The sequence below is a fragment of the Dipodomys spectabilis genome, unplaced genomic scaffold (assembly GCF_019054845.1).
Source record: "Dipodomys spectabilis isolate Male_0828 unplaced genomic scaffold, ASM1905484v1 ptg000081l, whole genome shotgun sequence".
Classification (NCBI taxonomy): Eukaryota; Metazoa; Chordata; class Mammalia; order Rodentia; family Heteromyidae; genus Dipodomys; species Dipodomys spectabilis.
Window position 1 is genome coordinate 23,236,981 of NW_024870758.1, and position 22,619 is coordinate 23,259,599.

Genomic DNA, 22,619 nt, shown 5'->3' on the forward strand with positions numbered 1-22,619 from the left:
ATATTAAAAAAGGTAGTTTAGAAGACATAAGTATCCCACTGACCTTCCTCTTAACACTCCAGGTTCACACATAGCTTACAATGTTTCCATTATATTTAAACTGTACAGGGAGGGTATTTCTTCTCAGAAAAATGAAGGTTAGGCAATTATTTTAGGATCCTATGATCTCTACTCAGCCAATTATCGGTTGATCTATGTGTTAGCTACATCATCCATATTATGTTATTGAGCCAGAGAAAAAATTCAAATTAAATTGACCAACCAAAATACAAGAACTGGTATGTAAGAGATACAAAATATACATATGTATCTATCTTCTGAGTAACATTCTTCTCAGTGAGGACTTTTAAATAGTAAGTGGAACTGTTGTATTTCTTATGAACATAAGTACAAAGGCAGAAGATACTGTTGAACAGAGTAGTACATTAGGGATATGTTTAGAGGTTGAAATGTTCGGGAGAATGTGGGAGGATTAAGCTGTTAACTAACTCCTTGTCATCTTGTAAACTCATGCTCCTTTTTGGATTCATATTTCTCCAAAGAAAAATGCTAGATATTGAAGCTGGAAAACATAAAGAATCTCAGCTGACCACTTCCCTTGCTCACCATGGAGGGTTCCTGTTCTTTCACTGAACAATGTTTATCATCCACTACGTATCAAAAATGCTGTTCTGAACACCTACTTTATTATACTTTTTTGGGTACTTGATGATGATGATGATGATGATGATGATGATTTCTAGTAGGATATTTTTTCCTGTTTCATTCTTCTGGGTGGTAACTTATAACTTGTGTACAGTTATATGTGACCTGGGTGAAAACATAGTATGGGTATGAAAGTGTGAAACTAATTAGCAATCTGTGGGCATTTTCAAAAGGAATTGAAAACAGTCTAAATCCACTTCCCTATGTTCCATATGTTTCTGTACCTTTTACCATATAGAAACATAGTATGTGCTTTGCTGAATATTGATTATCTGCTTATGTACCTAGGCTTTCTCCCAGTTTGATGATACTGGACTGTGCTCTACCCACATGTAAATTCATCTCATCAGCCCCCACCCCCAATCATGGGGCTTGAACTCAGGGTCTGGGTATTGTCCCTGTGATTTTTTGCTCAAGGTTAGCACTCTACCATTTTGAGTTAAGCTCTACTTCCAGTTTTCTGATGGTACAGACTTTCCTATCTGGGCTGACTGCTAACCATGATCCTCAGATCTCAACCTCTTGAGTAGCTAGGATTACAGGTGTGAGCTGCCAGCACCCAGCAAACACTCAAGAATTTTTTTTCCTTGGCCCTGGGCCTTGAACTCAGGGACTGGGCATTGATCCTGAGCTTCTTTGTGCTCAAGCCACCGCACCACTTCTAATTCATTCTTTCTAAAGTGCTGAAGTCTCTATTGTGCTCATCTAAGAAGCAAGAACAGAAAATGGAATCACAAGGAGAAAACTGTCAAAGGCATGTATTATCTTCTTTTTTATTTTCATAATTGGAATATAATTATTTTTCAAAATCAAAGGAACTTTAATTTCCATAAAAATTAAAAGTTAAACCTTACGCTGGCTATTCAGTGGGCAGAAAGTAAATATAATTATTTAGACACATTACGTTTGATTTTCCTCTATGTGTAGAGAAAGAATTGTATGTGAATTAAAAAGAATTCCCTGTTGTTGTTGTTGCTGTTCTTGTTTTTCTAAGGTCCTTACGATGTAGGTCAGGCTGTCTCCAAACTTGTAGTCTTCTTGCCTTAGGCTTCTGAGCACTGGGATTATAGGTGTATGGTGTCATGCTTGCCCCATCATTTCCTTGGAATTTCTGAACTGGATAATAGTTCAGGGGGAGTAAATGTATAACTAAAACATTTATTAATTATTTTTACAAAGACTCTAAATAATAGACAAATTGAGATTATGTGCATCAAAACAAACTACTTATAATTATGAGTTTGAAGGGTATTGGACAGAAGTGTGCCACTCTATAGATCTCTACAGTTTACACTAGTGTTGGTGCTGTGCTTAGTTTTCAGAATGGGGAACAAGTAGACATGTAGGAACCATTTCCTTCTCTCTACTAGGTCTAGCCTTAAATGAGTTGCTTAACTCATTTGTAAAAAAAAAATCTTTTATATAAACTATATTTTTTATTTTAATTTTTTAAATTTCCTGTATCTTCACCTTTGTATGGCTTTAAAAGAATAGACTAGAGTAAATCAATAACATTTTGAAGAGCATGAACAAAGATAATTTCCTGTAAACTCTATCCTGAACCTGACTTCAGAGGAGAGTCTAGAGTTGTATTTAGCCATTTAACTCTTTTCATCTCAGTTACTTTCTCTTTTCCAAATAAATGTCAGCCTAGATGTTAGAAAATCTTTCTATTCTGGTACCTGCTTTCAATTGCCAGGACACCTGTTGTGGGATGGGCCTCAACAGAAGTCAGGCTTCCTGTGTAATTTATGGAGATGCCAGGGGGGACTGTTTGTCTCGTTTTGTCTAATACAACATCCTCCTTGATCTTCCCCTTCCCATATGGTCTTCGGAATCTTTTATTCATAGATTCAAAGCACTAACACAAATGCTTTTGTCAAGAATATTTAGCATCTTCAGAAATTCATTCACCTCTAGTCTCTGTGAAGGTGACTTAAAGTGTATTTCCTGGTCCTTAAATGCTTTCTCTGTATGTCAAGTAAGTAGCTTTTGCTTTAGAAAACTGATGCTAATATTATTTATTTTTATCTGACCTTTTCCCAGAATGTGTTTAGACAGTTATAAGAAGGAGCCTAAAAATATGGTTGAGCAGTATGAGGAAAAGGTAGAATGAAAAATTGAATAAACTTGCTAGTAGCCAATGAAAACCACGACTACATAGAAAGCCCACAGATTGGGAGAAGATCTTCACTAGCCATACAACCGACAAGGGTCTTATATCTAAAAGCCAATGAAAACCACGACTACATAGAAAGCCCACAGATTGGGAGAAGATCTTCACTAGCCATACAACCGACAAGGGTCTTATATCTAAAATATACTTGGAACTCAAAAAATTAAATGCCCCAACAACAAATCCTCAAAGAAACAACTACCCAATAAATAAGTGGGCTAAAGACTTAAAGAGAAACTTCTCTGAAAAGGAAAGAAGGATGGCCAATTGAAATGTTCAACCTCTCTAGCCATAAAAGAAATGCAAATCAAAACAACATTGAGATTCCACCTCACCCTGGTTAGAAAAGCTATAATCAAGAAATCTAATAACAACAGATGCTGGAGGGGATGTGGCCAAAAGGGGACCCTACTGCATTGTTAGTTGGAGCGTAAACTTGTTCAACCACTCTGGAAAGCAGTATGGAAGTTCCTCAAAAGAGTACCCATAGAGCTCCCCTTTTGGGGAGCAATCCCCAAAAGCAATACCACTTTTGGGCATTTACCCAAATGATCACAAACAAGAACACACTAAAGCTACCAGCACAACTATGTTTATTGCAGCATTATTTACCATAGCTAAGATATTTAACCAACCCAGATGCCCCTCAGTAGATGAATGGATCAAGAAAATGTGGTATATATAGACAATGGAATTCTATGCCTCCATCAGAAAGAATGACATTGCCCCATTTGTTAGGAAATGGAAAGACTTGGAAAAAATAACATTAAGTAAAATAAGCCAAGCCCAAAGAAACATAGGTCCCATGGTTTCCCTTATTTGCAATAACTAGTATATGTCTGAGACAAGCAGACAAGGTCAGATAAGTTGATGTTAGGTGAAATGAACCCCAAGATAAGTATTCAAATGTTTTTGCTTTCATGCAATTGTTTCTAACATATTTATAAGATTATTTCTTTGTTCCTTTGTATGTCCCTCCCTCACAGTATAACCCCTGCTTTCACTGTATTTAATGTTGGTATAATTTGTGGAGGGGAAGGGAAAAAAACCAATCTTTTAAATAGGGATACGGGTGGACCCAAAAAACACACTTTACAACTTTGGCGGGGGGGGGGGGGGGGGGGGGAATAAAAAAAAGAAAACCACGACTATTCTCCCCTGTTCCTCACCAGTGTTTGAATGAAGGGCCTCACACTTGCTCACCTTGCGTGCCTGCTCAGCTGGCACTCTACCACTTGAGCCAGGCCTCTAGGCCACTTTTTTTGCTGATTATTTTGGAAATGGAGCCTCACAGGTGTTTTTGCCTGGCTTCAAACAATGACCCTAAGATTGAGTAGCTTGGATTATAGGCCTGAGTCATTGACATCACGTCCCAGGAGTACTTTGCTATTCCTGTTGCTAATGATTTTTAAGACTAAAATTTAAAAGTATGTTTTGAGAGCATGGCCAAATTTTTCCAGTAAGATATTGTTGAAAGTGAAATACTATAATTACACTCTAGATCTCTGACCTTTACTACACTCAATGAAGTATGAGAGCTGCCTTCTCATAGCTGTCTTGTTTGTTCACTTTATCACACATCTACAATTGGGTTTAGAGTAGAGAAGGAACAATGCAAATCTATATCTGCTAATGGAAGACAATTCATGGCTTATATCCTGTTGCTGATAGGAGCTACTGTATCCTATTGTGAAGGATACATTGTTTTATTCCCAGTTCATTTTTATTTTTGGTAACCTTAATATCACTTAGAGCAAATAAATAATTATGAAAAGAGACCCATTGCCCTATCTTATTTGTTATGCCTTGTTTGGCACAAAATATGGGCCTATACTATTTCAGGGTCAAAGTCATAGCATACACAAAATAACTAACCTACAATTATGAACCTATTCTATGTTTGTATTTTTCCTGGCGGTTGAGACCTTAAGAATAACCTTTTGATGAGAGATGTAATTGTAACTATCTACATGAAAAACCAAAATGAGTAAGTGGTTCTTTCTCTGGAGGAAAGGCACTAACTTCTAGACACCAGAAAATTGCCCAGGATCTGATAGCACAGTAAAGAAAGGCATTTGTCAGTGAAAAGCTATAAATTTGGAAGAAACTGTTTTGTACAGATATAGACAGTAACTATATTTGGAAGAGGTTCTTGAAAAGGTAGCTAAGCGCCAATGGTTACTTTCATAGGAATGCTTTTTAAAAAAAAGTCGTTACTATATAGGATATGATTTTTTAAGCTTAGGTCATCAGAGCCCCTTAGATGGGTCAAAATATCTGTTGATCTTTCTCTTCTAAGCAAAAGCATTTCACGCTCCTTATCTGTCTCATGTCTTGCCTTTCTGTTTTTTACTTACATAGATCATCTAGTGGTAGGTCAAAGAGCTATACATATCTGTCTTGGAACGAATCATCATCATTATTTATTTATTTTTCTAACTATTCAAGGTGTTTTGATTCGAAGAAAGTAAGTCTGGTTTATTTCTTAGTGATTCTTATCTAACTGAAATCTACAGGTAAGTTCCCTGACTCCTAAAATAGGAGAAATAAATGAATTGATCCTGAAAATTACCTGTTGGTAGATAGAATGAATTCTTGTAACATCAAGTTTATAACATTAGAGAACTCTTTTTTTTTTCTGTCTTTGTCTCCTAGCTCTTATTTCTCATGCCATGTATTAGTATAAAATAATACCTATCAGCTGGGCACAAGTAGTTCACACTTATAATCCTAGCCACTTAGGAGGCTAAGATCAAGGATCTCATTTCAGAGCAAGACAAGGCAATCAAATCTACAAGACTCTTACCTCCAAACTGATCAGCAAAAAGCTGGAAATAGAGGAATGGCTCAAGTAGTAGAGTACAGGCTGTAAGCAAAATAAGCTAAGTGAGAGTGCAACCATACATACGTACGTACATACATACATACATTCATACATACATACATACATAAGTAAGCCTATGACATCCTTGTTGAGGATCAGAATTAGATTTTTTTTAAGTTTAATTTATGTAGTATAGCCAAAGTAGATCTTAGAGGGAAATTTCCTTTTTATTTTTCATGATATTGAGATTTGAACTCAGGATCTTGCTGGACAGGAGCTTTCCCATTTGAGGCATGTTCCCATTCTGAATAGAAATTTTAATTGGCCAAACAGGGTAAATGCTTTCCAGAACTAATATTTTCACAGACATTATGTTCAAAGATGGTATTCTCAGTATAGAGTCAAGAGAACTCAAGAAAGCTAAAGCTTTATCAAGAGAGAAATCTGGTTCCTTTCAAATGATTGAAATTGTCTTAAATTAATAGGGTTTACCTTTAAAACAAAACAACCTCCTAACATTTTGGCTAACAACATGTTACTGCCCAGTTTCCCACTGTCGCTTTCCTAATGTTTATCCAGTAGTGTTCAAGAAGGCTGGCTCACATCAACGGGAAGAATCAGGAGGAAGCTGGTACTGGCTTCATTAAGCAGAACCTTTTGAGAATATTGTTGCTTTTGTAAGAAATGACACAAAGTAAAAATAAACTTTATTATTAGAGTATTCAATTTTGTGGACTATATATATTTCTCATATATACATGTGCACACACACATATACATATGCATATACATATATAGGAATAAACCATTCTGGAATTTGAACAACTCTAAAATAATTTCCAGACTCTGTTCCTGCATATTCTGCTCCAAAAATAGCACTGAAAGTGTGAAGCAGCTTTGTGTATCAGGCAACTGGAAGTACTTAGAAGTGCTTAGAATATAGGTTTGTGTGGAAAAGGGCAAACTAGAAGGAATCAGGTGCTGAAGGTCCTTCTGGGCCACCCTAAGATAAGGTGTTTCAATTGTCTTCTATGGATTTGTTTACATTCCATATGGGAATATAATGTAACTCTGAGTCTGAAAAAAAATCACTATAGTAACAGAAGGTAAAAATGACTTAAAGGATGAGAGATCAAAGCCAAAAAAAAGAAAACATTTAGGAGAAAGAAAACAGGATGAGAAGATGGAGACCCAAACTGTAGTAGAGATGGTAGTAATTCAGATGACATTTTCAGTGATAGCATGTGCCAGAAGCTGGCCTAAGTCTCTAACAACTTTTGGTGTCCTCCAAGAACATACACACAGCGGAGAGAACTGTTAACACAATGACTTCTGTACCTCAGTATGGCCGTGTAGGACTAACTAAAAGACATTCTGTTTGAGGGACTTGGAATGTATTCGGGACAAGTGTGGCTACAGTGGTAGAGTGCCTATCCAGCAAGTTCAAAGCCCTGAATTCAAACCCTAGTACCTTAACAACAACAACCAAAAAAAAAAATTAATCTTTGTAATATGTTGAGTATGAAGTATGTTGTGACCTAGTTTTTATAGCATGCTATTGGAAATATCGTCTACTGCTCAGGAGTAGGGCTGGCACTTCCTTCAGGGGACCTGCTTGTGTTTAAGAAAATGCTAGTCAACATTTTTAGTTGCCAGTCATAGATTCCTCTCCAGCTTGCATAAGTAGAAAACGAAATAATTTTTAAAGTACTTGGTGGCAACTCACAGAATTTCTAGGAAGGCTCATGAGCCAGATTGTCAATCAAAGTATCCAAGGACCAGTGTTCACTCACTTCACAAGCCTTATTGTAGACCCTCAGCCACTAGCTTGCCACATTGAACAACTGTAATGTCCATCTGTGTCATGTGTGTGTGTGCATGTGTGCATCTACATACCAGTACTGGGGCTTGAACCAGGCAGGACCTGAGTGCTGTCCCTTAGCTTCATTGCTCAAAATCAATGAGCCACAGTTCCATTTCTGGTTTATTGATGGCTAATTGGAGATAAAGAGTCTCATAGATTTTTCTTGCCTGGGCTAGCTTTGAACTACAATCCTCAGATCTCAGCCTTCTGAGCAGCTAAGAATACAAGGGTGAGCCACCCTACTCCATTTATATCTGAATGAAAAGAATTTCAGAAGTGTGTAGAATTTTACAGTGATTTTCTGTTTTCATGTATATAACGGTGAATGTATAATCTCTTCCTTAAAACTAGTTTTTAACATTAAAATGAATTGCTTTGAGTTATTAATTTGCTTGTGAATTTACTTTTAACTGTTGTTTGTTGTCTGATCAGACAATCCCAAACTTATGAAAAGATTTCCCTACAAAAGTTTGTTGGTAATTAAGGTATTTGATACTAGGAATACATCTTCCTATCGAAACAAAGGAATGATGGATCACTGGGCTCTTGGATTTTAAAATGCCTTTCACATTCCATTGGCAGCTTTTAGAACACAAGCAGCTTGGCATCTTCAGGAGAGATGTGGAAAAGAATGATAGAGTCACTTGTGGGCACAGAGCCTGCAGACACATTGTAGACATCCAGTATCATGTTGGGAAGTGTTTCTAGGAATAGATTTGGAAAGAGAAGAAAAAGGAAATAAGCCTCTGCTTCTAGCATGAAGCTACCTCTAACACAGATCTGTCTGGTTCTTTAAAAAAAAAAAAACGCAGTTACATCAGTTACTTAAACATCAACTCAGAATCTTTGTATTTTTTTTTTAATTCTGCAATCCCTGAATCACAGAGCATTGAACAATTTGAAAATACAGTGAGTAGTTCAAAAGGAAAGTAATCTTTCCTGAATAACACATAATCAGCATTACATAGCATTTTAGGATTTAGTGTGGAGTTAATTTAGTATGAAGATAATTTGGCAAACTATATATTCTTCGAAATATGTCATAGAGATTTTGCCTATTTTTAAACCTTATTATCTTATTTGAATAATATAATATGGAATTATCTTTTGCCTTAGGATAGGGGAAATTAATTTTAACTAGAGCTTCCCATTGCCTGTACCTAGGAATATTACATTTTGGTTACTAAAGGCCTTTTCAGCAGCAAAAAATATTGTTTTTGTGGTTGTCACACAGGACAAAGATTGCTAGAGCCTCCTGACTCCAGAGGGAAGATAACTGGACTTGCTCAAACTAATAACCAGTCTAAGCATACCTGACAATTCAGTAGAATGGAGAGGTTTATACGTTTCGCAGTTAGTCTTATAACAACAATATAGATTACAAATCTCTTGAGCCTCGGGTGATATGATACCTATTCGAAATAAAGGCAAGAACAAAGCAGCAATGGCCTCTGACTGCTTGTCACTTACCCTGAATTTTATTCTTGGATTTATAACTTTAAAGACAAAAATCTCATAAACTTTATTGCATCCCCAAGAAACTTAAGATATAGTAAACATTTCTGGGTAGCAGCTTATATTCTAATATTGGCACAATATGTGCTAGTTTTGATTGTTGATGCAGTGGAGTTACATCAGTGTTGGTGTAATTGGAGAGTAATTTAGGTAATAGAGTCAGATAATACAAATTCAAAGACATCAAAATTCAGTGTAGTGAGCCACTTTTGGAGACCCCCAGACCATGATGACCTGCCCTCAGGAACAAGATAAATGTGCTATTACTGGCATTGACCAAATTTCCATTTTTCCCCTCATCAGTGATTTCTCCTTTTGAAATCACTTCAGAGTGCCTCAGATAAAGGAGAACTGCCAGGCTCTGGAGAGCAGCACCAAATGATTGGCCTCATTCACTGACAGCAGCATGTCTCTGCTTGCAGCTAGTTCCATGGTTCTGGGCTGGGAGCTGCCACATCTGTGACAAAGAAAAGGCAAATCACACACACAATTGAAGCTTGGGAAGATCTTACTGAATGTAAGGTTTTCTCCTGGCGAAAGTTCCATTAACCCCTTAGTGGCTCAAGGAAAATAACCAGAAGTTAACAAGAACTTAGAGTGGTAGCACTAAAATTATTCTCTTAGTTTGTTCCAGGTTCTTAATTTTACGGGTTGTTTCCTTAAGACGAGAATAACACATGTTTTTCATTAATTTACTAAGCACATCAAAAACATTCCTCTGTGTGTGTGTGTGTGTGTGTGTTAGTGTAAGTACAAGCTGGGGGAATGGGGAGGCGACACTTGAAGCCCTAAGGTTGTAGCTCAAGTACCTAGTAAGCAAAAGGCTCTGAGTTCAAACCCCAGTACTGCCAAAAAAATTTAAAAGCCAAAAACACAAATTTGAATTGTTTGTGTTTTTGTCCCACAGCAACAGTTACTTACCTTTTTATCTTTCTAGACTTTTCCCTGGATATATATCTGTGCACAAGTGTGTGTTACAGAAACAGGCTGGAGCTATTGTGCTATTAAGTACAGTGTATCAGAGAATTGACTTTGAAATAAGACCATCTTGGGTTTGAACCCAACACTTTTAGTTGCCAAAATATTCTCTCTGAAATTAAAAAAAATGATAATATATGTAAGGTGTGGACAATATATTTGAAGTGCTTAATTTTGCATATGGTAAATACTTTGTAGGCCAGACTATTGTTCCTGTGTTCTACTGCATTGTCCTCTAATACTGTGATGTTCTGTGTTGTTGGGGCATGGTAGGGAGTAACAATGAACTACACATTTTTTAAATACATACTCTGTGAATCAAGGAAAAATGTAATTAAAACTTTATCTTGGTTGTAAGAGCTTATATTTTTTATAATATTCCATTACTATGACTTAAATTTTATAAGGCAAAGATAAGGTTTTTATATACAAGATTTTTAAATACTCTATGAATCAAGGAAAAATGTAATTAAAACTTTATCCTGGTTGTAAAAGCTATAACTTAAATTTTATTTTATTTTATTTATTTATTTTGTATTTTTTGTTTTTATTTTTTGGTTGTGGGGCTTGAACTCTGGGCTTGGGCGCTGTCCCCACGTTCTTCAGCTCAAGGCGAGAGCGCTCTACCACTTGAGCCACAGCACCACTTCTGGTTTTCTAATGGTTAATTGGAGATAAGAGTCTTATGGACTTTTCTACCCGGGCTGGCTTTGAACCGTGATCCTCAGTTTTCAGCCTCCTCTGTAGCTAGGATTACAGGCATGAGCCACTGGCACCTGGCCTTGACTTAAATTTTATAAGGCAACATCCAATCCAAAACTGACCCCCATTAATTTTTGTGTCTATTGAGCATCATTTATTTAAAATGTATATGTTATATATGTAGTTTTCATGTTATCACAAATATCATATAAATACCATTACTATGCTACTTAGTTGTGTTATTTTATCTTATGTAAAGGAAATACTGTATCATAGATGAATTGTACAGAGGATACATATAATATACTCTGATCAAATTCTTTCCCCTCTGTATTACTCTTTCTTAACTGTTCTTTCTCCTTTTAACAGTTCTTGCTGGGTTTCACTTGTTATCATACATCTATTGAATATATTTCCATCATAATTATACACATACAACCCTGTCTCATGTCACTTGTAATTTTCCTGTATTTCCAAGTGGAGATTAAGTTTTGCTCCAAATTGATGTGGAAAATTAAATATTGTTTAATCAACTTTGGTAATTTTTAATTTTATTGGATTTTTTTATACTTGTATATAACAATATGAGAATTAAAGTGTTAGTATGCAAGACAAGTCTACAGTTAAATTTTATAACCAAGAAAATAATATTTTTCCTTCTTTCTCTCCTTAGCTCAACTGAGAAGTCATTTCCTTGGAGATCAACAGGTATGATTTTTTATTTTAAGTATATAAAAAGTTTTTTTATTCATATAAAAAAAGCAATTAGCCTACTCTTTAATTTACTAACTCTTGGTTAACTAAACACAGCATAGCCTTTGATAGTGGTACTACTGAGGTGTTTTGACACTGGTTATTAACATGCTTAATTTTTAACATGATCAAGTAGTTTTCTGTACATTTTTTTTTGGGGGGGTAGGGGGGGTCCAGTCGTGGGGCCTGAACTCTGGGCCTGGGTGCTGTCCCTCAGCTCTTCAGCTTAAGACTAGCGCTCTACCACTTGAGCCACAGCGCCACTTCCGGCTTTTTTTCTTTTTGCTTATGTAGTGCTGGGGAATCGAACCCAGGGCCTCAGGCATGCAAGGCAGGCGCTCTACCACTGAGCCACCTTCCCAGCCGCAGTTTTCTATACTTTTTAAGATGCTAATTTTTTAACATGAATGAGTGATTTTGTCTATAAATTATAAAGACTTGCCAGTAACTTTTTAAAATTATTATCAACCCTGAAATTTTTCTTTTCCATCATACAGAAACAGAAGGATGACCTCAGAGAAAGGTAGCATTTAATCTGGAAAAGCTATTTAGTCACTTATACAAATCAAGCCTTTCACCACGTTTCTCATACTCAGAAAAGAATTACTTGAAATGTTTATTTTCAGTACCCACAGTACAATATGGTAGCTCTGAAGACACCACAATAGAACCTGGCAGGTTTTAATATAGTCTATCTCTTTGCTCTAAATTCATGACATTTTGAAGGATGAATTACATTAAGAAGAGTGCCTGATACTGCCACAAATATTTGGTGTTCTCATGCTCAGTTTTCATTTCATTAGACATTTATTGAGAGCCTGAACCCCATGCACTCTGCTTGGTAGACAGAGATAGCACAGCCTGCGTTTATCCCTACCCCCAATACCGTAGACCTGCAGTACACCAGCAAGGTTAAAATACTAGAATAGGTATCTAAATGCTTTACCACTTTTCAGACAAAGCATGAATTTTGAGAATATTCGATCACTAAATGACCAGTACCTAAATTTATCTGCACTTGGTAGAATGATTCTGATGGTGTTTATGGAGCATATTAGGAGCTGATATTTTCCAAAGGAACTATTCTCATGGAATGTAGTATTTATACAAAATTACTCATGCACCAAAAACATTAGAAAAGCTACCTAAGACTTACTAACACCAAGGAAAGATAAGCCACAAAATATGTGACCAACTGCCAAACAAGTATTAAGTAGGGACAGAGTCACAAATGGGCAGCCCATGTGGCCTTCATGGGTGGCCTGGCTGAATTGTGCATTATTTTTTGATAGAAGAATAGATGGTAGAAATGTTACTGGTTTGGGAATTGGTAAAAATTACAGATGCTTAGAGGGCAGCATTGGTCATATTGTAGAGATTGCAGGACTTTTGACTCACTTAATGGTATGAGGAGACACTAGAAAATCCTTTAAGCAAAAAGTCATTCCGTTTAAAACATTCTTCAGGAGCAGCAGCAGAATCCTGAACTGGAGGAAGGAAAAATTAGTGTCAAAAGACTGGAGCCAGGTGCCGGTGGCTCATGGTTCCAAGTCAGTCCAGGCAGAAAAGTCTGTGAGATTCTTGTAGTAACCACCAGAAAACTGGAAATGACACTGTGCCTAAAAGTGGTGGAATGCTAGCCTTGAGCAAAAGAGCTCAAGGACAGCACCAGGCCCTGAGATCTAGCCCCAGAAGAAGAAGGAGGAGGAGGAGGAGGAGGAGGAGGAGGAGGAGGAGGAGGAAGGAAGAAGAAGAAAGAAGAAGAAGAAGAAAGAAAAAAGAGGAGGAGGAGGAGGGGGAGGGGAGGGGGAGGGGGGAGAAAGAAAGAGGAGGGGGAGGGGAGGGGGCAGGGGGAGGGGGGGAGAAAAAGAAGAAGAAAGAAAAAAGAGGAGGAGGAGGAGGGAAGAAGGAAGAAGAAAGAAGAAGAAGAAAGACAAACCGGAAGGGTACTGCAGAAATTGGAGAAGACATGGATTCATGATTCCTAGGGTTTAGACTAGTTTAGTAAGGAAAGAAGAGACTATGCTAACTGTGAAGTCTTGAGTGCAGTCTGGAGTGGTGCTTCCGTTGAAATAACCTGAAGTGTGAGAATGGAAGGCCAGTCTTAGGGGAGCCAGCTCAGGACTAGTGCTGAGTGTGTGGAATTTGAGATGATGAAAGTGAGCACATGAGACCATTCAGTAAGCATTTATAAATATAATTACTAAAGAAAGCCTTAATCAAATGCACTGGAAGACATTCTTAAACTGATAGAAGCTTGCAAATTAATATTTATTAAGTGGCTCAAAGTGCTGTGGATGGATAAGAGATGACTGAGTGAAAAGAGCAAAGCTGTGGCCCAGGAGAACAGGCTATGCCAGTAGAAAGCTGCTGCCTCTTTCTGAAAGGTATTGAGAGAATGACCTGCAATCTGACTACACCTGCCACACACAGTGCTGTTCCCCTACTTTGTCACCATGCAAGGTCATTATTGAGGGCAGGCACTGCGTCTTCCCTATTCACCAGAGTACCCCAAAGACCTCGTGGCTAGGGTAGGCAGTCCACCAACTGAATGGATGAATACATGCAAACGTGAATGAATAATAAATGCTTCTTGACCCTGTCTGAGGAATGCTTAAGTGTGAGTACTTAGCCTCATGATTAAATTCTAAGCCTTTGGATGGTATTGCTTATTTTTCTGCTTAGGTGCCCAGAATCCCAATCCTTGGCAAAGTTTTTTTTAAAAAATCTATCTAAAGTGTAAATGAGGGCAATACTTTAATTTAGGAACAACATATAGATTGCAAAGTGTAGCATGAAAAGTTATGGGATTTTTTTCACTCCCAAGAACATTTTTTTATTCTTAATTTTACTCAAAATGTGCTTCAGACTTTTACAACCTAGAAGGACCTTGGCCAGTATTGTTCAGACTTTTACAACCTAGGAGGACCTTGGCCAGTATTGTGGGTCTGGTCTGCTGATTTAACATATACAACATGAACTTAATTTTATTCTTTCTTTTCTAGCCTTTCTTTTATTTTTATTATAATAAGTTTATTAAGATAGAACTCACATACTGTGTAATTTACCCCTTTAAACTGTATACGTGAATACTTTTTAATGTTCTACAGCGTTGTATATCCATTACCACAGGTTGGCTTTTTTATATAGTACTCTTAAACCATATTTTAATTAATCAGCACCATTTTCTGCCCAAAGCATTATATACTTTGTGATTAGCCTGTGCTAGACATTGAAGACACATAGCATATGGCTTCTCACTTAGAATGATGTCTACAAAGGTCACCACTTTTTAGCATGTGTCAGGACTTCTTCCAGTGGATGAGTTTGACATATTTTCTTTACCCATTCATCAGTTGATAGACAGTTAATTGTTTCTCCATTTGGCTTTAAAAAAATAATGCTGCCCTGAACATGGATGCATATATTTTGGATGTACATATTTATTTCTCTGAAGTATACAGAGTAGGATCACTAGGTCATAGAGTAGCTCTGTATTTCACTTTATAAAGCAATCAAGTCATCACACTGTTCTGCTTTTCCATCAGTAAAGTATAATGGGTCTGCCTATGGTCTCCAGCACTTATTGTTATCCCATTGATCATAGCTATTCTAGGGATTATAAAGTAGTATTTCATTTCACTGATGGCAAATAGCCTGTGTCATGGGCTTAGTTCTAGTTTTGATTCTTTAAGCAGTGATAAAAGACATGGATGGGGCTTGCTGTATTTTATCCTTACCAGCTATCTTCATATCACTTGTTTCTTACTTTTTAAAAACAATGTGCCTTCTAATTCTAAATTTAATTTATACGTATATCCATCCAAAGATATCCAGGAAAATATTTTAAGTAACTTATTCACTTTGTTTGAATATAATACATGAATATAGTCATATGTGTTATGTATTTTTTTGGTAAGACAAGGGTGGCTTAAATGTGGAAAAATAATTTTAAAGATCTTAAATCTAATCTGACTTTGACTAGGTCTTGACCAAAGCCTTGCCTCTATTCATTTTCTTGGTTTCCTGTGTAAAAAAGTATGACACAAAAGGAATTAGGATTGAAAATCAGCTAATCAATCTCCTTTCTCTTTTACATTTTGGACATTTGCTTACAGACAATTTCTCCGCCTTTTTAAATTTTTACCAATTTTATTTGAAAGCTCTGCCCTTGAAAAGCCTCTCCACAGAAGGTGAAGGCAGTGGTTTGATCTTGGCCCGGGAGAGAGCCGGGCCTACCCAGGTTGTCTTGAAGACTTGTCTTGAAGACCATTTGTTGTATTGAACTGCCAAAAACTGAGCCCAGTTGCTAAACTTTGTTTTTAAATACCTTGGTTACTGATGTATCCTTTTCTAAGGGAAAACTTAGGATGCCCTAGGCAGAAAAGATTTCCATTTCTTTATAATTCAGTTCAGGAGAATCTAGCTTGGCTTCTTTTGGGGTGGCTGTTTGTTTGTTTTTTAACCTCTCCAGGGATGGTAGGCTGCTTGAAAAATAAAAAGACTAAGTCTTTTAACAAGGAGTAAGGCAGAATTGCCAAATTTTCTAGACATTTTTATTTAGTCAGGTCTACATTTCTTCCCTAGACGTAATAAAGTTGCTTTGAATCATTCATGCTTTATCACTATCCTGCTTTTTTACCTTCTCTCTTCATTATTCTGTGTTTTCTAGCTTAACAATGTTACACATTTGCTTTCTAAAATATAAATGCACATTTGCTTTCTAAAACATAAATGCACATCTTGCCTTTTATTAGAAGGAAAGCTTAATGTTTTATGTCTCAGCCTTGTGTTTTCTTTAGCCTCACATTTTAACAACTGTGCCTTCAGCTCAGATATGAGCTCACAGGCAATGTCTGTGCTTGTTCCTTTGTTTCTGTTCTGTAGTGTGTCAATTTCTACTCTTCACTTCTTCATAACATGTTGTACATTTGTAGATCTCTTATGTTCCTTCCAAGTTTAGGGACGCTTTTCAGAAAACATAATAAAGAAACTCAGAAATACAATTGGACCAGTAAGTAGATACATTCTACCATATATCCCTTGATGGTAGAAAATACTAGATAAATACTAGATAAAATATTTGTAAAAAGAGACCTTTGGAGTTAGTACTCTTTTAAGAAATGAAAAGCATACCAACTGTAAAACATAGCCGCATCAGTCATGCTGACCATCAGAAGCCAAAGATGGAGTCCTTTTGTCAAGTGACCACTGGTTGTTACTTAAGTCCTCCAGCCATCTTGTGAGATGAAATTTACTACAAGTCACAATTTCATATTTTTTCCGATGGGCCAGGGAAGATTAATTATAATTGTCTGGATGTTGCCAGATCCCAGACAATTATAATTAATTTTGTTTGTTAGAGTTTTTTGGTGCTGATCCTGAGGCTTGAATTCAAGGACTAGGGGCTGTTTTCTTAAGACTAGTGCTACCACTTTAAGCCATAGCTCCAGTTCAGGAGGTTTTGATGCTTCTTTAGCAATAACAGTCTCACAAACTTTCCTGCCCTGGCTTGCTTTGAACCATGATCATCAGATCTCAGTCTCCTGAGAAGCTAGGATTAAATGTGTAAGCCACCAGCATCTAGTTTTGTTGCCAGTTTTTGCATAGGTTTGTGTGAAGCACAGGGGAGGGAAATTAATCTCAATCTTCTTTTCCCTGTACAGATTAGACCAGAATTATCCTCTGCCTTTGCAGATCTAGATGAGCCAGTTGGAGCTTCTCCCCCCAACTCCCTTACCCCCCCACCCCCGCCCCGATCACGGTGCCTGAACTCTGGGCCTGGACGCTGTCTCTCAGCTCTTCAGCTCAAGGCTAGTGCTCTACCACTTGAGCCATAGCGCCACTCTGGCTTTTTCTGCTTATGTGGTGCTGAGGAATCGAAACCAGGGCCTCATGTATGCAAGGCAAGCACTCTACCACTGAGCCACCTTCCCAGCCCCAGAGCTATTGTTTTTAACTATGATTCAGTTTCTAGAAGAAAGTATTCAAGAGGTTAATGAATGTTAACTGAGTAGCAGGACATTGGTCCTCATAGTTAAACATTTCAAGAGTCTACAACAGGTTGAAAACCCTAAAAAATCAACTGCACAAAAGACACAGCTAATGAAAGTGCAGGAAAATTCTGATTAGTTCAGAGGTATTATATTCATCTAGTAGATGTGGATGAATAGAACTTAGAAGTTGTATGCACTAAAGAGTTTCAATATTTGGCAATAAGTGTGGAAGGAAAGAAAGAACACAATAGTAAGGAAATAACTCAAACTATTTCCCTTCAGTGTTACATTCATTTGTTGTATAACATGCGTGGAAATGTTGCAATTTTAACATGCTGGCCATTTAAACCATTACTGCAAGACATTAATAGTTAATGTGCACTGCTGAATTTAAGTTCCTAGAAATAGGTTTTACATTTGGTATATGTGTGTACTGTGCTTCTGAATTGTATAGCTACAAGTTTCTGCCACCAGAGTGAGCTTATAAAACACATACACAAATACTGAAGATAAAAGACAAATGATAGCCTAGCCCTAAGTCAATTCATCTTTCTGTTTTCCTCCATCTGGAGCAAGTAATTTGCAACACAAAAAAAATCATCAGCTCATCATGAGATAAAACATGAACTTAAATGGGAACACTTTATGCATCAGTAGAAATAGACCAAATTTATAAAGGAGATATAGAAGGAAGTGATATTGTATATTACATATTCATAAATAGACTATTAGATCAGCAATCATGTATAAAAAACCAAGTATATTATTGAAGGTTTTGGATGTTATGATTTATTATGGCTATAAACTAAAAAATGACTTTTTTTTTATCCTGTATTCCCTCCTGTTCTCTTCTAAATACCATGAGAATAAGAACTTGTTTTAAAACAACCTTGGAGTCTAAGTTCTTAAACCTCCCTTGGATCTACAGGCTATATGATCACACCAGGCAGTCAACCTGCCACAAATTCATTGCTGTGGATTCCATAGGGCCATTAAAAGATATTTCCCAATCTTGAATACTTCGTTACAAAAACAACACATTTCTTGCTTAAAGAAAAGAACAGTTTAAAAATCTAGAAATTTTGAGTAACAGGCGAAAGTAAGCTTTATTCCTATACATTTCATGTGTCGACCATGCCCCTCACATCTAAATACACACACACACACACACACACACACACACACACACACAAACACACACACAAAATGAATATGAGAAAATCTGGAAGAAAATAGACCAGACTATGAACTCATCTGTTAGTTTCTTCCAGATTTTCTCATATTCATAGTATGTGTGTCTGTGTCTATGTAGGCACATTTTGGTTTAACATACTATATACTATATTCTGTGACTTACTCTTTTTCCTTAACAGCATTGTAAAACCATTAGGTTCTATGTCAGGCTATAAAGATATCTTCCTTTTTTTTTAACTGAGTATAACCGTTGTTTGGAAAATTTATATAAAATTAGTCTCTTCTGGGTAGACATTAGGTTTTTTTTTTTTTCATTTTATCACTTTAAAAAGCAATGGTAAAGATTATCTCTGGGTATGTGAGTGTCTGTGTTCCATCATTTTCCAGAAGTTGAACTACCTGGATAGGAATGTCTACATTTGTATGTGGGCATAATGTCAGTTCATAAATCAATCCTGCATAATGATTGTGACATTACTGGTACCAACTGTTCCTCCTGCTTACTATGTTACAGGTGTGCGAGATTGTGTGTCTTGATGAATACTTAACATTTAAATACATTATTAAAATGAAATTATTCATTTCAGATTCCTAGGTCTGTGGACAGAGTAAACAGAATGAAATTATTTAAGGATGATACTAATATCAAATATTTGTTAAATCATAGCATTCCATGGAGACTTCACCTTATCCCTGACCATTCTATTATTTGATTAGTTCTTGTGATGACTGGAAGTCAACCTAAACTTGGAATTTAATCAAAATATTTAAATGATCCAGCTATGATAGTATAGGCCTATGATTCTAGTTCTCAAGAGGCTGAAGCAGGAGGGTTACAGTTTGAAGCTACCCCTCAGCTACATACCAGATCTTGTCTTCTAACATTTTGCTTTAGCGCACAGATTTTATGTGTGATGTATAAACATGTCCCTAAAGCATAAATATAGTGAGTTAGTACTTTGTGTGAAAATTAGATGACTCATTTCAACCTTTAACTTACTATGTTTGTTACAAACATGTCAAATAAATATTTAAATTGACAAGTCTGAGAACTTTCCAGTTTTCTTTACCACTTCCTTAATACACAAAGCCTTAGTTCTTCAGTTTACAATTTTATCAGACTGCAACATGTAATTTCACAATACATTTTTTTTTTTTGCTACAGTTAGTCTACATTTAGTTTTATCTCAATAAAATTTACCCAAAACAGTAACCAGGAGAAAAATATAGGAAAGCTGTATTTCAAAAGAACCCTTTCTTTCTCTTTCTTCTTTCTTCCTTTCTTTCTTCCTTTCTTGCTTGCTTGCTTGCTTGCTTTCTTCCCTTCCTTCTTTCATTCATTTTTGTCGGTCATGTGGCTTGAACTCTGGGGCTGGGTACTGTCCCTCAGCTCTTCAGCTCAAGGCTAGCGCTCTACCACTTGAGCCACAGCGGCACTTCCAGTTTTTTGGTGATTTATTGGAGATAAGAGTTTCACAGACTTTCCTGCCCAGGCTGGCTTTGAACCGTGATCCTCAGATCTCAGCCTCCTAAGTAGCTAGGATTACAGGTGTAAGTCACTAGCGCCCGGATTCATCCTTTATAGGTTCATGTGGATCAGTTTAAGAAAGTTGTTTTTGCTTCATAACAAAAGATATGTATAGTATCTTATATTCCCCACTGTCAGATGCTCCTACTTCTAGGCACTGTAACATTTTTTCCTCCAAAAGGAATATGTCTTTGAAAAAATAATTTAGAGCGCTAATGTCTTTACATTACAATTTATCTTTTAAGACTTTTTTCTTTTCTTTTTTTTTTTACAGTACTGGGGTTTGAACTTAGAGCACCTTACAGATAACCACCACACGAACACTTGAGCCATGCCCTCAGCTTTTATTAACCTTCTCTCTTTTTTTTTTTCCCCTAATACTGTCAATATGTTTGTCTCAGCCAGTATGAACCATAATCCTCCTGTTAATACTTCTTTCATGGCTGGAATGACAGGTGCACACCACCACACCTAGCATCTTAATGGTTAATACATTAGTTTCATGAACTGTCTTCAAATTGTGATCCTCCAAATCACAGCTTTCTGGTAGCTAGGATAAATGTTCTTACTGTGTTGTCTAATCTAGCCTCAAAGTCAAGATCCTCCAACCTCTAAAGTGTTCAGATTATAGCTATGGGCCACCACAGCTGGATCCTTAATTTTTTGTCCAGCTTTTCTCCTTCTTCTTCTTCTTCTTCTTCTTCTTCTTCTTCTTCTTCTTCCTTCTTCTTCTTCTTCTTCTTCTTCTTCTTCTTCTTCTTCTTCTTCTTCCTCCTCCTCCTCCTCCTCCTCCTCCTCCTCCTCCTCCTCCTCCTCCTCCTCCTCCTCCTCCTCCTCCTCCTCCTCCTCCTCCTCCTCCTCCTCCTTCCTCCTCCTCCTCCTCCTCCTCCTCCTCCTCCTCCTCCTCCTCTCCCCCCCCCCCTTTCTTTGTCGGTCGTGGGGCTTGAACTCTGGGCTTGGCCACTCTCCCTGCACTCTTCAGCTTAAGCTAGTGCTCTATCGCTTGAGCCACAGCACCACTTCCAGTTTTCTCAGTGGTTTATTGGAGATAAGATAAGAGTCTCATGGACTTTTCGTCCTGGGCTGGCTTTGAACCACAATCCTCAAATCTCAGCCTCCTGAGTAGCTAGGATTACAAGCAGGAGCCACCAGCATCCAGCTTTTTCAGCTTTCTTGATTAAAAACAAGAGCCAAGGGTTATTAAGATGCACTTGCTAAACTTGGTATTGACCAAATGTATCTAATCCATTTCTTTTCATCCTTATAGTTCTTTCCTCCTTGTTCTTTTCCCCCTTTATAAAGTATAAATTCTTCTGGTCGATGTCACATCTGTATTTTAGTACTCAGACTTAAAATACCTAATTCACAGTCATTTTGTTATAACTATTAATGGAATATGTATTCAGGTTTTTTTCTGGACAATTATTTTAATGCTTTTATGTTATTGAATAGAATTTAGAAATTTTAAGATATAAAAAGATATCTCTGGTGATGTACACAACTAAGATACTTTTAAAATTTGTTATGGTAAGAATGAAAAGCACTATTATACTAAGGCAGACAAGTTCTTACAGTAAATACCAAGGAATACTAGTTGATCTTTAGAGCAAAGTTTAAAGTGAACTAGAAAACTGTTCAAAAGAAAATGTGCTTATTACCTGACTTATGTAACTGTAAGCCCTTGGTACATCACCTTTACAGTAAAAATTTTAAAATCTAAAAAATAAAATATTACTACTGTCATTGAAAAACAAAGTGAACTAGAAGGTACTTCATTAGTGTTTTATACTTTTCAAGGCTAATATTTTCTGGATGTGTATTATAATATTGTAGAGTCAACATTAATATTATAAGAATATAAATATAACATCCAAAAACCTAGATTTATTCAAGAAAACTAGATTCAAAATAATTTCAAGAAATTCTATTATTAAAATTTAGCTTTTCAGAGATAAAGACATTTATGTTTGAGTTAATGAGCTCCAAGTGTCTGCCTTATTCTTTAACAGTCAGCATCCATTTTTCTCCTGTGCACTCAAGAATGTTTTTATGTTTTGTGTTTTCCTCACCCTATTTGCACTTTCACTCTAAAATAGAATTTCTAGATCACCTCATTCCCTTAGATATTTCACTAAGCAGCAATAGAAATACACTGGGGTATTATAGCAGGTAGTAAAGAATAGAGTCTTTGGAATGCTGTCTCCCAGGTCCTCCTCCACAGTTTCTCCTAGAGCTTTACCTCTTAAACATAAGTAAGTCTAGAATATTGCGTTACCTCTGTGGAAAATAGATTCCTTCCTAGCTTGTGCTCAAGCTGGGTCTAGTGGTCAAACAGTAAGTTCTCACCAATCATTCCTTCTCTACTTACAATAATGTAACCTTAA

At 36.7% G+C, this 22,619-nt stretch overlaps 1 protein-coding gene across 10 annotated transcripts in view; it reads left to right on the forward strand.

Annotated features, from left to right (window-relative positions):
* Pkp4 (plakophilin 4) overlaps nucleotides 1–22,619 on the forward strand; it is a 217,792-nt gene that overhangs the window by 127,958 nt on the left and 67,215 nt on the right. For all 10 annotated transcript variants that reach the window (XM_042683404.1, XM_042683397.1, XM_042683403.1 and 7 more), the window contains one exon: nucleotides 11,438–11,472. In XM_042683404.1, the coding sequence (XP_042539338.1) occupies nucleotides 11,438–11,472 (35 nt within the window). The remainder of the gene's footprint in view (nucleotides 1–11,437; nucleotides 11,473–22,619) is intronic.